General features: G+C 38.0%; 1 protein-coding gene across 2 annotated transcripts in view; it reads left to right on the top strand.

Moving 5' to 3' along the window:
- LOC131154017 (uncharacterized) overlaps positions 1-14,092 on the top strand; it is an 81,458-nt gene that overhangs the window by 19,016 nt on the left and 48,350 nt on the right. For both annotated transcript variants that reach the window (XM_058106469.1, XM_058106470.1), the window contains exons 3-4: positions 4,514-4,584; positions 4,694-5,089. In XM_058106469.1, coding sequence (XP_057962452.1) covers positions 4,514-4,584; positions 4,694-5,089 — 467 coding nt within the window. The remainder of the gene's footprint in view (positions 1-4,513; positions 4,585-4,693; positions 5,090-14,092) is intronic.

Here is a 14,092-nt window from a genome sequence, read left to right as displayed (position 1 = left end):
TGTTTTTTTTTTCTTCAAAATTCTCTTTTTCTTTTTCTTGTTTTTCTTTTTTCTTTCCAAAATTCAATATTTTTTTCCAAAAATTCAGCCTCCTCTTTCCAAATTCATCTTCTTCACCCACTCTTAACTCAAATTTCATTCCCATTTTTCCCATTTAAAATTCATTTATTCATTTTCAAAATTTATTTTCAAAATTGCATTTTCATTTTCAAAAATCCAAATTTCTAGAATTTTTAAATTTATTTTCTTCAAAGTTCAATTTTCCATCTCTTTTTCTTGTTTTTTCCCTTTTGAAAAAAATTCTTTTTTCTTTCCAAAATTCAATTTTTTTTTTCAAAAATTCAGCCTCTTCTTTCTAAATTCATTTTCCTCACTCACTCTTAACTCAAATTTCATTCCCATTTTTCCCATTTAAAATTCATTTATTCATTTTCAAAATTTATTTTCAAAATTGCATTTTCATTTACAAAAATTCAAATTTCTAGAATTTTTAAATTTATTTTCTTCAAAGTTCAAATTTTCACCTTCTTTATTTTGGGATAAATTCCTTATTTAGCCAACCCCATACAAAATGTGTGTCGACATTGTGAAAGAAAGAGGAATTACAATCACCATCTTTAACCCATTTGAATTTGTTTTTTCCTCTCCAACTCCTCATTTCTTGAAAGATCACCTCTTCTAGCTCACTTTTAATTGGAACTCTTTGCCTCCTCACTTTCCAAAGGAATAATCTCCTCCTCCTTTAGATTGGAGAAAACCAACTCACCCAAAAAGGCTTATTTCTTTATTTTAACATCGCCAAGCACCTCCTTATTCCACATTTTCAGTTTCTCCTTAAAAAGTTTCAATTTTCTCATGAATCTAAAATCTTCCCAACCCCTCTCCATTTCCTCTCCCCAAGAATCCCTAACCAAAGGCTTAAACGTCGCATGGTCCAGCCTCATATTCTCAAGACTGAAAGGGGTAGTTCCTTATGACGCCTTAATTCCAACAAAATAGGGAAGTGATTGGATATGTTTCTAGGATGAGCAATTTGGGAAAGATTAGGAAAGTCATCCTCCCACTCACTACAAAACAAAAATCTGTGCAGTCAACTAGCCACCGCTTCAGTCCCTCTGCAAACCAAGTAAAAGAAAGCGTTCCCCAAGGGGAGGTCTCCCAAACCACAATTTCTAATAAGCGAATCAAAATTAAGCATGCTAGTAGTAGGTCTAACCCCACAACACCGCCCCCCCCCCCCCCCCCCCCCCCCCCCCCCCCTTTTTCACAAAAAAAAATCCCCCTCTTCTTCTCTTTGGAAAACCTAACCACATTAAAATTACCACCCATAATCCACCTGGGGGAGCAAAAGCCAAAAACATAGCAGAACTCTTCCCAAAAGAGCTGCTTAGAGTAGATCTGGAAGGCCTGTAGGCTGAAGAAACCCATCATTGCCCCCACCCTCTGACTTCAAATAATACGAAAAAAGAAAAAAACCCATCAAGAGTATTTACACTAGAAATAGACTGAGAATCCCACATGAAAAGGACACCCCCCAAGACACCATGCAAGGTAAAAAATCCCAATCCCTACGACAACCACCCCAAACACTCTTGAGTACATCCCCATCTATCAATCCCAGCTTAGTTTCCTGAATAAAGACGATATTTAGGGAATTCTTGTCCAAGACTTCCTTAATCAAGCTCCTCTTTTTCCGGCCCCCTAACCCTCTGACATCCCTGCTAACTATCTTCATAATTTAACATGCTTATCACCCTTCCCGAGCCCTTTTCCACCCCCATAATTAATTATCAAAACCAGAGTTGTAAGCTCTTTCTGGACTTTCTTCTTCACTCTCTCATATGTCCTAGGGCTCAATCCCATCCTCCCCACATTCCCAGCAAGGTCTACTAATTCCAATCCCAAGTCCCCAAAGAGTTTTTGTGGGTCTAAGCAGTCTCTCACCTCCCTTAGAGCTAAAACCACAGCCCTCCCTCCTAGTAAAATCCTTCCTATGGCATATAGTTTTTGGAGAAAGGGTGGGTTGAGTAGGAAGGGGAAGGGTACCTGTCTCTACTTTTACACGAACAAGGATCATCCATAAGAGAATCAACCTTTCCGGAGTGACCCCCCCCCACCACACAAAAAAAAAGAAAAAAAGAATCCAAGTCACCAAGGATTTTTTGCTGGTCTAAGCAGTCTCTCACCTCCCTTAGAGCTAAAACCACAGCCCTACCTCCTAGTAAAATCCTTCCTATGGCATATAGTTTCTGGGCAAAGGGTGGGTTGAGTAGGAAGAGGAAGGATACCTGTTCCTACTTTTAGATGAACAAGGATCCTCCATAAGAGAATCAACCTTTCCAGAGTGATGCACACCCACACACCCACCCCCCCCCCCCGGGGCGCGGGGCGACACCTAAAGGAACAACAGAATTAACTGCAAGGTAAGAACTGAGCCCATGGCCATGTTCAGATGACAAAGATCCCACAACATTTAAAGCTTTAATCTGATCACAGTTGTGAGTAAAAGAATTATTATCTGCGTGTGCCGAATCCGAATCTGAATGAAGACTATCTCTCGCCAACTGCTGTGATCTTGTTGCCAGAATGTCAGTCTTTTCTGATCCATCCTCTTCAAGCTCCCTGCTAGATCCTTCAAACATCTGGAAAACCTTCCTGCTTAAAATGAGCTTTCCATTGATCAACCAAAAGCTCTTTTGCTGATTCACACACACTACCCATCTCTTCTTCCGAATTGTACAACAGTTTCATCTTCAATATTCCCATCTGGTAACAAGTTAAGCTTCTCTTTTGGAGCTGAGGTCAAAGGAGTAGCTTGTTTCATATCTCAGATTGCCTTTTGCTGTTTGTGGGAGCCTCTACCCCTGATTCTTGTAGATCCTAACTGCCATTTGAATTCTGCCCAGTCAAAACATCCAAGCTAGCCTGTTCTAAATGATCCCCCCCCACTTCTTTCGCAGTCCTTTGTTGCAGCAATTCTGGAATTGGGCCCTTGACTTCTACCTCTTCTAGGTTGATCTCCTCCTTTTAATGATCCATACAGCCTTAGTTTTCCTCATTCCAAATGTTTTGGGCCTCTGAAATACTGGCACAGCCATAAACAACTCTTTTAGCCCCACAGAAGGTCACCCAGAAAATTTTAAAAATTTCCTTATATTCCTGTCCTCAGGTCTCATGGGATTAAAGACTTGAAATAGGCTTGCGTCCTCCTCAATCCCTGTGATTAAAGGATATTTCCTTCTCAGCCTCCAGCATTGCTGCCGGAGCTCGTCTGATCACGTCAGCATAGGAGGAGTATGATGATAGCTTCTGAAACACGCTAATCATCTCGCTTTTCTCCTCTGCTGTCTGAATGTTCGAAGAACTGCAGTTGGAAAATTGCAAACTACCATTGTTGGATTTGGAAGATTCATTCATGGATGATAACTCCAACCGAGCAGCAAGGAAGTCCCTCCACTCTTTTCTTTTGGTCATTCTCAGGAATATGTATGCCGTGGAAATACTTATTGTAATCCTTCTTCAAACATTAAAACCTGCCTCTGCCATTTTCAAGAATCTTGAAGTTTTTTCTGACTCCAACTTACCAAGGCCCAAAACTCCCATCCAACTTCGACCTTTACATTTTCTTCAAATTGGCAAGTTGATCTCTCTTATCCCCAACCCCAGACCAAAGGAAATCTCTCATAAATCTTTTCAAGCTTACTACCTCCACTGGTATCCTAAAAATAGACAAATAATAAAGAGGGGTACTAGCAAGACAAGCCTCGATGAGAGTAATGTTACCCCCGAACACACCTTTCCACCCGTTGAAATGGTTAGACACCTTCTCCACTGCTGGGATTCCAAAAACTTTGACTACATCATTTTCAGGTTTTGGGAGGGGTAAAGATGGTTTGGTAGTTTGGAGGTGTTTTCGCGATTATTGAAGTTTTTTTGGGGGATTTGTTTAGAGAAGCATGCTCGAATTTTTATGGGAAAGAAGATTCTTCAACTATGATGTCGGACAGAAATCTGAATCTGGCCTCCTGGCTTTTTGATGTTTCAAAATGGTTTCTTTCTCCTGCCTTTTTGATGTTTCAAAGTGGTTTCTTTTTCTGATTTACAGCGTGATTGGCTGGCTGTCTTGCTTTTTATCTTTTTTTTTTTTGTTCTTGCATCTTTTAAGGAGGATTTCTTATGCTCCTTGTTGTACTAGTTCTCCTTAAAATCTATTCTTTTTTGATAAAAAAAAACTTACTCAGATTAGAGCTGCGAAAAAAAATTCTCTTACTATGCTTCAAAATAGTGAGATTATCTTATTTTCCCTCTGTTTGATATCCTAGCCCACAACACTCTGTGCCACCAAAATCTGTGTGCCTGTTGTTGTTAATCATGAATTTATGCTATATTAGTTTTGTCTGTTCATTGCTGGAAAAATGTTTGCATATGGTATGACTTTTTCTAGTAGAATTTTACCAATTTCTGTGTTGACATTTTGTTCCTTTATAATACTTGGAACAGTTCTGCTTTGTAGGGGTTTCTGGGATGGGTTTCAATGGAGAGGTTAATAGAACATTTACACTCCAACAGAAGAAAAAGCAAAAGGTCGGTTGTAGTTTATGGTTGCACTTCAGTGTGAGGGTGATTTTTTGATAAATAAAGGTGAATGCATATTTGATAATTTCTCAATTGTTTTCCTTTATCTCATAATCAGGGAATAGAAAATAAAAATATGAATTGCGGTGTTGAAAACAAGTTTAGTGGAAACTGGCTCAGGAAATTTAGCTCAGCAAATAGGAGTGCTCCTTGTGTGGATGCTGAGAATAAAAGGCCTGATGTTGGGTTGTGCTGTACATTTGAAGAGTTTCAGCATTTTGATTCTTTCTTCTCAAAGTTCTTGACTGCTGCACAAGAGTTTTTTCTCCCTCCTGAAAGGCAAAGATTTGGTCTGATTTCTGACAGATCTCTGCTAACATCTCTGGGCGTTGGGGATTCTGCTTCATGGCTGGCAATGATTTACTTTGTCGGTTGTCCCAGTTGTTCAAAGATTCTTAAGGAAAATGATGACTTCAAAGATGCTTTGCAGATGCATAATTCATTTGTTTTAGAGGTAAGTTTATATGTAGTGTTTCAATTCCCATATGTCTGGCTAAATAACTGCAGGCAAATGACCTTTAAGAATTTTTTTTGGCTTAGAATGACTTTTCCACAACAATTATGACTTCTTATTGAAATGACTTGTGAAATTAAACCTGGCTGTGTGTAATGGACATCTATATTGTGGCTTATCTAATGAATTGTTATTTTTTTTTGAGAAAAAGAAGATATACTATTAAGAAAAAAGGAAGAATATAAGAAATGGAGGATAAGGTATCCTCCCACAACAAATAAAGCAAAGAGTGAATAAAATAGAAGAAAATGCAAGTGTAACAAAACCCTCCAATGTCTTTGTACATTAACCTGCTGCACTCCTTTAATACAAACCAAAAGCAAAGCATGAAATTTAACGACCAACAACCACCACCACCAAGGCTGGTGCCTTATGTCTCATGGGTTGCCTGCCTGAATCCTTTTCCACAATTCCATCCACAGCAATATCCTTTGACAAATGGAGGGCTGCCAAATCCATGGTCAATATCTTCGTCCAACTTATCCTACATCTATCCTTCCCCTGTTCATGCCATAAACATTTAGTAGTTAACTTCTTGTCACTTCTGCATTATTTGGCCTATATTGCACATGCCCAAATCATCTTATAACCTTTTCCCTTATCTTATCTTCTAGATGTTCTATGCCTAACTTATCACACACACATCATCCCTTAATTTACCTTTTAGAGTTATACGTCTCATTTACCTTAGTGTTTTCTTTTATGCAACTTTTACTTTTGGGTATGTTGTTTCTTAGTTGCCTTGATCCAATCTTGATTCAGCTATGCTATTTGGATTAGAATGTTGGGAAACTAAGAACAACAAATCCAAAAAGAAAAAGTTGCTGAAATGAGTGAGGTGGATGAGTGGTATAACATTAAAAGATAAATTAAGGAATGAACGTATTCGTGGTAAGTTAGGCATCGCACCTGTAGAAGATAAGGGAGGGACGACTTAGAGGGAATAAGCCAAATAATGCACCAATGAGGAGTGAGCTAGTTATTATTAGTGATAGTAGAAGGGGTAGGGGTAGACCTAAAATAACTTGAAATGAGATAGTGAGTGAGGATTTAATAGCCCTTAAATTGTTGGCGGAAATTGCCTGTCATTGTGTAAATTGGCAGAAAAGGTTTCTTGTAGCTGATCCAACCTAGTGGGACTTAAGGGTTGGTTTGTTTGTTGTTGTTATTTGCCTTGATCCATAGTCCATAGTTGGTCTTATAATCCTATAATTTCCTTTCAATTTTAAGGGTATTCTACAATTGCACAACACGCCGAAAGCACTTTTCATGTTACCCAACATGCTTTAACTTATGTACCACATCTTCTCTAGTTTCTCCTTCTGCTTGCTTTATAGATCCAATGTATTGAAATCTATTAGTACTAATAATTTCTTGACCAAAAGTTTAATCTTTTGTCCAATATTACATCTAAAAGGATTAATAGTTCGTATATCTTATCTTATTTGTGCTTAATTTAAAACCTCTGGATTCTAAAGCTTCTCTCCATAATTCTAAATTAGATTCTACTCTACCTTAGTTTCATCAACCATGACAATATCATTTGCAAACAACGTACACCGTGGAACTTTGCGTTGGGTATTCCTTTGTAAGCTTATTCATCAGCAATGTAGAAGGATTCAAAGAAAACCCTTTATGCACACCTTTTGAAAATTCTTGAGATTTCATGTGTAGAATGAGTACTCATTATGGTTCTTATACTTGATGACATATATATATATATATATACCTATGACATATTCTCATTCTTCTAGAACCCATAATTGCACTTCCCCAGATACCCTGTCGTAGGCTTTCTTTATGTCAATAAAAAAATCATGTGCAAGTCTCTCTTCTTTTCTTTAATATTTTTAGTTGATCTTGATAATAGTTGTATTACTTCTATCCTAGATCTCCCAGGCATAAAGTCAAATTAATTTTCTAAAACCATTGTTTCTAGCGTTAGTACTTGTTAAATTACATTCTCCAAAGTTTCATTGTGGGACTCTTAAGTTTAATTCCACAATAGTTAATACAAATTTGAATATCTTGTTTATTTTTGTATATAAGTATTGAAGTGCTTTTCCTCCATTGGTTCTTATAATTGTGCTAAATAAATTAGGTATTCATATCATTCCATTTTCACCTAGACATTTCCAAACTTCAATTGGGATGTCATCTAGTCCTAAAAAGTTCATGGAAAGCCATCTCTCAAATTTATTCCCTCTTATTCCCCATACTAAATTTCTATTGGGTAGGGGTTGCAATATTCACTTTTGGAAAGATCTATGATTGGGGAATGTTGTTTTGTCTACCTCTTTTCCTCGCCTATTTCTCTTGAGCTCAGGATAGGATGGATCTATTTCTTCTTTCATTGTAGAGCCGGGTGGTCCTTAACTTTTTTGGGGTTTTCACTTTGGGAGACCCTTGAATGATAGGGAGATTGAGGAGCTATCCTCGTTAGTCTTGTTGAATAATTGTGGAGTTTCATGGAAGTTGATAGCCGTTCTTAGTCTTTAGATACCTTGGGGTTTTATTCCTACAAATCTTTTTGTGATTTCTTGACTAGCTCTGGCTTTTCTTTTCCTCTATAAAACTATCTGGAAGGCCAAAGTCCCCCCTTAAAATCAAAGCTTTTCTTTGGTTGGTTGTGCTTAATAGGATCAACACCAAGAACTTGTTATAGATTAGAAAACTGTTAAAGGCTCTCTCTCCAGACGTATGTGTGTTTTAATTGCTCTGAAACTGCTCCACATCTTTTCTTACATTGTGATTTCGCCTGGAGGATTTGTAACAAGCTATTTAATTATTTTGGGGAACGCTAGGTTTATCCAAAGACGGTGAAGGAGTTTTTGGCAATTTATTTTTGGTTGTTTTGGCGGTAAAAAGGAGGGTAAGGGAGTGATGGAATTGTGCCTTATTTTCTGTATATTAGGGTTTGTGGATGGAACAAAATGCGCACATTTTTTCAGGAAGAAGTCATTATTTTTTGGCTGGTATGAGAGAAGATTCACCATTTGGCTTCTCTTTGGTGTGTTAATGGGAAGATCATAGGAATGCATTTTTCAGATATTCAGCCTGGTTGGCTTTCCTTGTTGAATTGATAGGGTATGCTGATTATTTCGGGTTGTTTCTAGTGTTCTTTTTGGTTTTTATTTTTTAATTTTTTCGATGCCTTTTTCTCCTGCTTGTACATTCCTATTCTATCAATGAAATTCTTTTTGTTATTAAAAAAAAAAAAACAAAATGTCATATGGTCCAATAGCTTTTCTATTTTTCATTATCTTTAATTCAAACTTAATTTTTGACTCTAATTTTGTGTATTAATCTCTTATTTTATTTTATTTTTATTTATGTTATTTATTTTATTTTTTCCTTTTCCTCATTTGTGGACATATTTCAAACCACACATGTGGCTTGATTATCAATCTTTTTATCCTTTGATTAAGAATACTTGGCGTGACTCAGAGGGTTTGGGAAGGTTTTAAGCTTATGGAAAAGCTCAAGCATTGATGTTTTGAAGAAGTGGATCGTTGGAGTTTTTGGAGATAATAAGGCAAAGAAGGCTAGCATTTAGAAAGGTGGAAGAAATGTGTCTCTTAGATTCTTAGTAGGCTTAGTGCGTTTGTTGAAAAATGAGTTAGACGAGATGATCTTTAGGGAGGTGAGGAGTTGGAGGTAAATGACAAAATTTAAGTGGGTTAGAAAAGGTTATTGCAATTTTCAATTCAAAATTCTAATGTGTTATGGCAAAATGAGAAGGGATTTGATCAAGGAATTAGAACCCCCCGGGGGGGGGGGGGGGGTGTTTGGAGATTGGGGTGGTGGCTTTACATTTGAGCCTTGTTTGATTGCTAATGAGGTTGCAGAATGAGGACGATGGTAAGATTTGTTTAAGGGTTTGGAATGGAATCCTACTTCTAGCACCTAGGTGAGTTTGAAAAGGATTTTTTAGGTGAAGGCCGTGAGGGATGCTGTTTTTGGGATGAATAGGGATAACAATCCAGGTTTGGATGACTTTAATAACTTTCTTAAGGGTTGTTTGGATGTGGTTAGTGTTTATTTGTTGAATATTTTTAATGCATTTAGCTTTAATGTGGTTTTGGGTAGAAGCATTAATTCTGCTTTCATCACTTTGTTGCCTAAGAAGAATAGCTCTATTAATGTTGCTGATTTTCACCCTATCAATTGAGGGACTTGTTTATATAAAATCATTGCTAAGGTTCTGGTAGATAGGCAGTGTTTGTGTTAGGAGATACTATTTGTTAGGTGGCTTAGGCCCAAAGTGGTTTTGTTAGGGGTGGACAGATCATGGATTGGCAAGAGCTAATGAGGTAGCCGAGAGGGTGTTCACCAGTGGAAAGAAGGGGGTCATTTTTTAAACTGGATTTCTTAAGATCAAGTTGGAATTTTTTCGGATATGCTTTTGGCTACGAAGGGTTTTGGGGAGAGGTGGTGTGCTTGGATAAGGAGGTGTTTTAATTATTTATGGTGAACCTAAGGAGCTGTTAACGACTTTGAGAGGTGTTAGGCAAGGGGACTAGGTGTCTCCTTTCTTGTTTGTTCTTCTAGGTGATGTCTTGATTAGACTGATAGATAGGGCTCATCTTCAGTTTGCAAGCGATACTGTTCTTGTTTTAGGTGATCATAGAGAGTCATTTTTAGAATCCAACTTTTTTGAGAAGCTGTCCGGTTTAAAATAAATTTAGGCAAGCGTTGGATTTCTACTATTAATCTTAGTTTCTATAGGTCTTTGGAGATGGCTTCTTTAGTTGGGTTTGGCATTTTTTTTTTTTTAATCAGAAAAGAAGTATATTGATTGAGAAAACACAATCCAGGAGAATGAGGAATTTTCCAAAAAAAGAAGAAGAAGAGGAAAACAGAAAAATGTAAGTAGAAAAGCAAAACAATTAATACAAAACAGCAGACCAACTACGCTGAACATCCAGAAATAATTTTCTTGAAATAAACAGCAGCAACGGCCCATATAGAAGGTGAATACTGAATCTTATCCCAAAAGAAAACCTGAGAAGTCTTCTTCCCTTTAAAAATGTAATTGCTCCTCTCCGTCCAAATACCACACAAAACAGCAAACAAACCACATCTCCATGGAGGTGCCTTGTCTTTGCTCCTTTGGAACTCCAGAGAAAACTTTTTCCAAATCCTCCAAGAGAAAGAACAATGCAATAACAAATGGGAGGCAGATTCATAACTATCAAAGCAAATGACACACATGTCCGGAGATCCTTAGAAGGCCTCCAACTCTGCCACAGATTGTTAGTGTTAACTCTATTAGGAACAACCAACCAAATAAAAGTCTTAGTTTTAGAGGGAACTTTGGCCTTCCAAATCATGTGAAATAAATAAAAGGCTTCCAAATCATATGAAAGGAATAGGACATGTTCTCTCAGGTCAACAACTCCAGGACCCACTTCCTCACATGCTTCATATTGGAAGGACAACAATCCCCTAATTAACTCCACCCCTCTATCATTCAATGATCTATAGAAATGAAAGTCCCACGAAAAATTCTCTCCATTGGAAAGAAAAAGGAAAGAAGAACTTGGGCCATATGTAATGAAGAAAGAAAAAATGAGGAAACAACATGAAAATAGAAGAATCCTGCACCCCAGGGTCTTTCGAAAAATGAATACTCATCCCATTGCCCGCCTTAAATTTAGTATTAGGAATAAAATATGGCTAAAGCTGAGATATAAATTTCGAGAGACTAACAAGATCTAAAACCTACATTGGTATCCCATCCATTTCCTTGCATGCCAAATTTACTTTTAATTACTTTATGCCAAAGGATGTTCCCCTCTAAAGGAAACCGCCGAACCAATTACTCATTAAGGAAATGTTTCTAGACTCCAAATTCCCAAGACCCAAACCCCATTCTTTTCTAAACTTACACGCCACCTCCATTCTAACCAAATGATCTTTCTTCTCCCCACTCTAGGCTAAAGAAAGTATCTCATGATTTTGTCAATAGTCCGATCCCAACAAAAACTTTAAAAATAGACAAAAACTAAAGAGGAATACTAGTAAGACAAGATTTGATAAGAGTTACTCTACCACCTGAAGAAAAAGGAAACCCTTCCACGTGTCAAGATCACAAAAGCCCATAGACATAGGATTAGCTCCCAATAGAAACCCTAAATGCGATAAAGAAATCCAAGATAGCACACCCTACTAAAGAAGCCAACTCCAAAGATCTATCACCATCTAGAGTAATATCTTTTTAGTTTTTGTCTATTTTTAAAGTTTTTGTTGGAATCAAAACCCCTAAATGCGATTAAGAAAGTTGAAGATAGCACACCCTACTAAAGAAGCCAACTCCAAAGATCTGTCATCATCTAGAGTAATATCTCCTATCTGAGTGTGGTATTTTATAGTGGCCTTTGACTTGTTTAGGGGTTCCCTTAGGGGGTGATTTTAGGTCTCTTGGTTTTGTTGGTGGAGAAGGTGCCTAAGTGCTCCAATGGGTGGAAGGGTGCTTCAGTCGCTCTAAGTGGTCGCATCGCCCTTATTCAAGCTTACTCTAGTATCCATCTTTATTATTTGCCTATTTTTAGAATTACAGTAGAGTTTCTAGTAAAATTAAGAAAATTTTGATAGATTTTCTTTTGACATGCTCAAAAATATAGATTATTACATGATGTGTGTGTCCTTTGTTCAAGAGTTATGAAACTTGCTCTCACTTGTTCTTAGATTGTCACTTCTCTTGATCTCTTTGAAACAAAATTGTTTGGAATTTTTTGTGGGAATTGGGTTTGTCCTTCCTCCTCAAATGCATTTTATTCTTTGGCTTTTAAGGGGTTTGATTATGGCTATCTTATGTATCTGGTTAGAGAGAAATGCCAAAATTTTTGAGAACTCGGACACCCCTCTTAACTTGCTTTGGATTAGAGTGGTATTTCTTGAGTTTGTGGGTTTCGACAAATCTTTCATCATCTACCCTTGGCAGATTTACAATATTGGGTGGTCTTCCTTGAGTAGAGTTGATTGTAATTTTTGGTATTTGGAGTTTTTATTTTGCTTATTTCTTTTGTTTTTAGTGGATATCTTATCCTCCAATTCTCTCCCCCCCCCCTCCCCCAACCAATTGTTGCACTATTTTCCTCTTTCTTTAATAGATTTCCTTGTTTATCAAGAATTCTTTTGTTATGGGTATGGGAGAAGAGGGATGATTTGGTTGGCAGGAAGATTGTTTGTGGGTCTAAGATTTTTTTTTTTGTTGGGGGGGGGGGGGGGGGACTTGGCAAGTAGGTACATGGGTGGACTACCAATATGGGAACTAGGATGTTTTGTTTGAGTCCTTGGAAGTGTATTGCTCAGATTTAATCTCTTTTTTTTACTCATATGGTCATACCGAATACTATTTGAGTAATGGGTCTGGATTCACTTTTGGGTGATTTCGTGCTACATCTCTTTTCCTCGTCTCTATTTTTTTTCTTCATTTGGTTTTAGTATTTTTTAGGATTTTAGGCACTAGGCAATGGGATCTATTGTCTCCTTTTTTTGTTTGTTCTCATTGTTGATTTTGTAAATAAAATGATAGATAAGACAGTTTGATAAAGGTTTTGTGAGAGGGTTTGATGTGGATAATTGGGGGGGGGGGGTAGTTGTCTCATCTTTAGTTTATAGACAATGCTATTTGTGTAATGACGGCTAGTAGTGTGAATGATGGCCACAGTTGGTGAATGACAGCCACCTACCATGGTAGGTGAGCCACCGCCGCCTACCTACCATGAGATCTTGCCACAAGCCAGATTCTAAATTGAGACCCCCCACCGAAGCTAAACTACACATCTCAACTGCAAGTTGTGTCCTTTCTATTTTTCCATATTTTATTTTTTGTGTACATGTTAAATAGGGACGCGAGTATGTAAAGAATACACAATTGAATATACAATTAATTCATTCTCATTCTCTACATGGTATCAGAGCTCGGGTTACTCTAAAACCCTAAGCAATCCTTGGCTGCCCAAAAAGGAGACAGCCATGAGTCCAGCTAGTCGGCAACCCAGGAAGGAGAGTCGGAGATAACCTCGTCCATGGGCTTGGGCGGCGTATTCAAGAATCCCCCACTTCATCTTACTGTTGAAAAATTCAATGGTAAGAATTATAGAGAGTGAGCACAGTCAATCAAGCTCGTTATCGACGGTAAGGGAAAGCTCAACTTTCTTACTGGCAAGACTTGGCGACTACCTCCTACCGAGGCAGTGGCATCCTAGAAATGGCAGTCCGAGAACTCCTTGACAACGTCATGCTTGATAAGTTCTATGAAGCTAGCCATTGGCAAAACGTACTTGTTTCTCCCGACGACAAAGGATGTGTGGGATGCAGTGCGTGAGACATAGTCCGATGCTGAAAATGCTTCCTAGATTTTGAGTTGAAGATGCGGCTATAGCAGACAAAGCAAGGAGATCGGGAAATCATGAAATACTACACCAAGATGCTCGAACTTTGGCAAGAACTCGATCTCAGCTGCGAAGAGGAATAGGAATGCATGGGTGACAGTGTACGTTTCAAGAAGATGGAAAATGAGAGAGTATTTGAGTTTCTGGCAGGGCTGAACCGAGAGCTTGATGACGTGAGTTTGAGTAGTCTTCTCTGAGGTTCAGCGTGAGGAAAGTAGGAGGAACATGATGTTGAAGGAGCAAAACAAGTCTGGGCCCGAGGCATTAGCTCTTATAACCCGTGGGCCTCATACTGGATCTAGCCCAAAACAGTCCAGAAGGACCTATTGTGAGCATTGCAAAAATAAAAATAAAAATGGGCCATACTAAAGACACCGATTTGACCTTAAATGGCAAGCCTGCAAATTGGAAGCCCAGACAGCCCAATAAAGCCCATGGTCATCAGTCCACCGAAACCCAGGAAAAAAAATACCCATAGAAGCCCATGGCCCAACAACTTCTAGTGGGGGATTTAATTCCGGCCAACTTGTGAAAATATATG

Source organism: Malania oleifera, chromosome 4, assembly GCF_029873635.1.
Source record: "Malania oleifera isolate guangnan ecotype guangnan chromosome 4, ASM2987363v1, whole genome shotgun sequence".
In the NCBI taxonomy this organism is placed as follows: domain Eukaryota; kingdom Viridiplantae; phylum Streptophyta; class Magnoliopsida; order Santalales; family Ximeniaceae; genus Malania; species Malania oleifera.
Note: the sequence above shows the minus strand (reverse complement) of the source record. Positions and strands in the feature narration are given on the sequence as shown.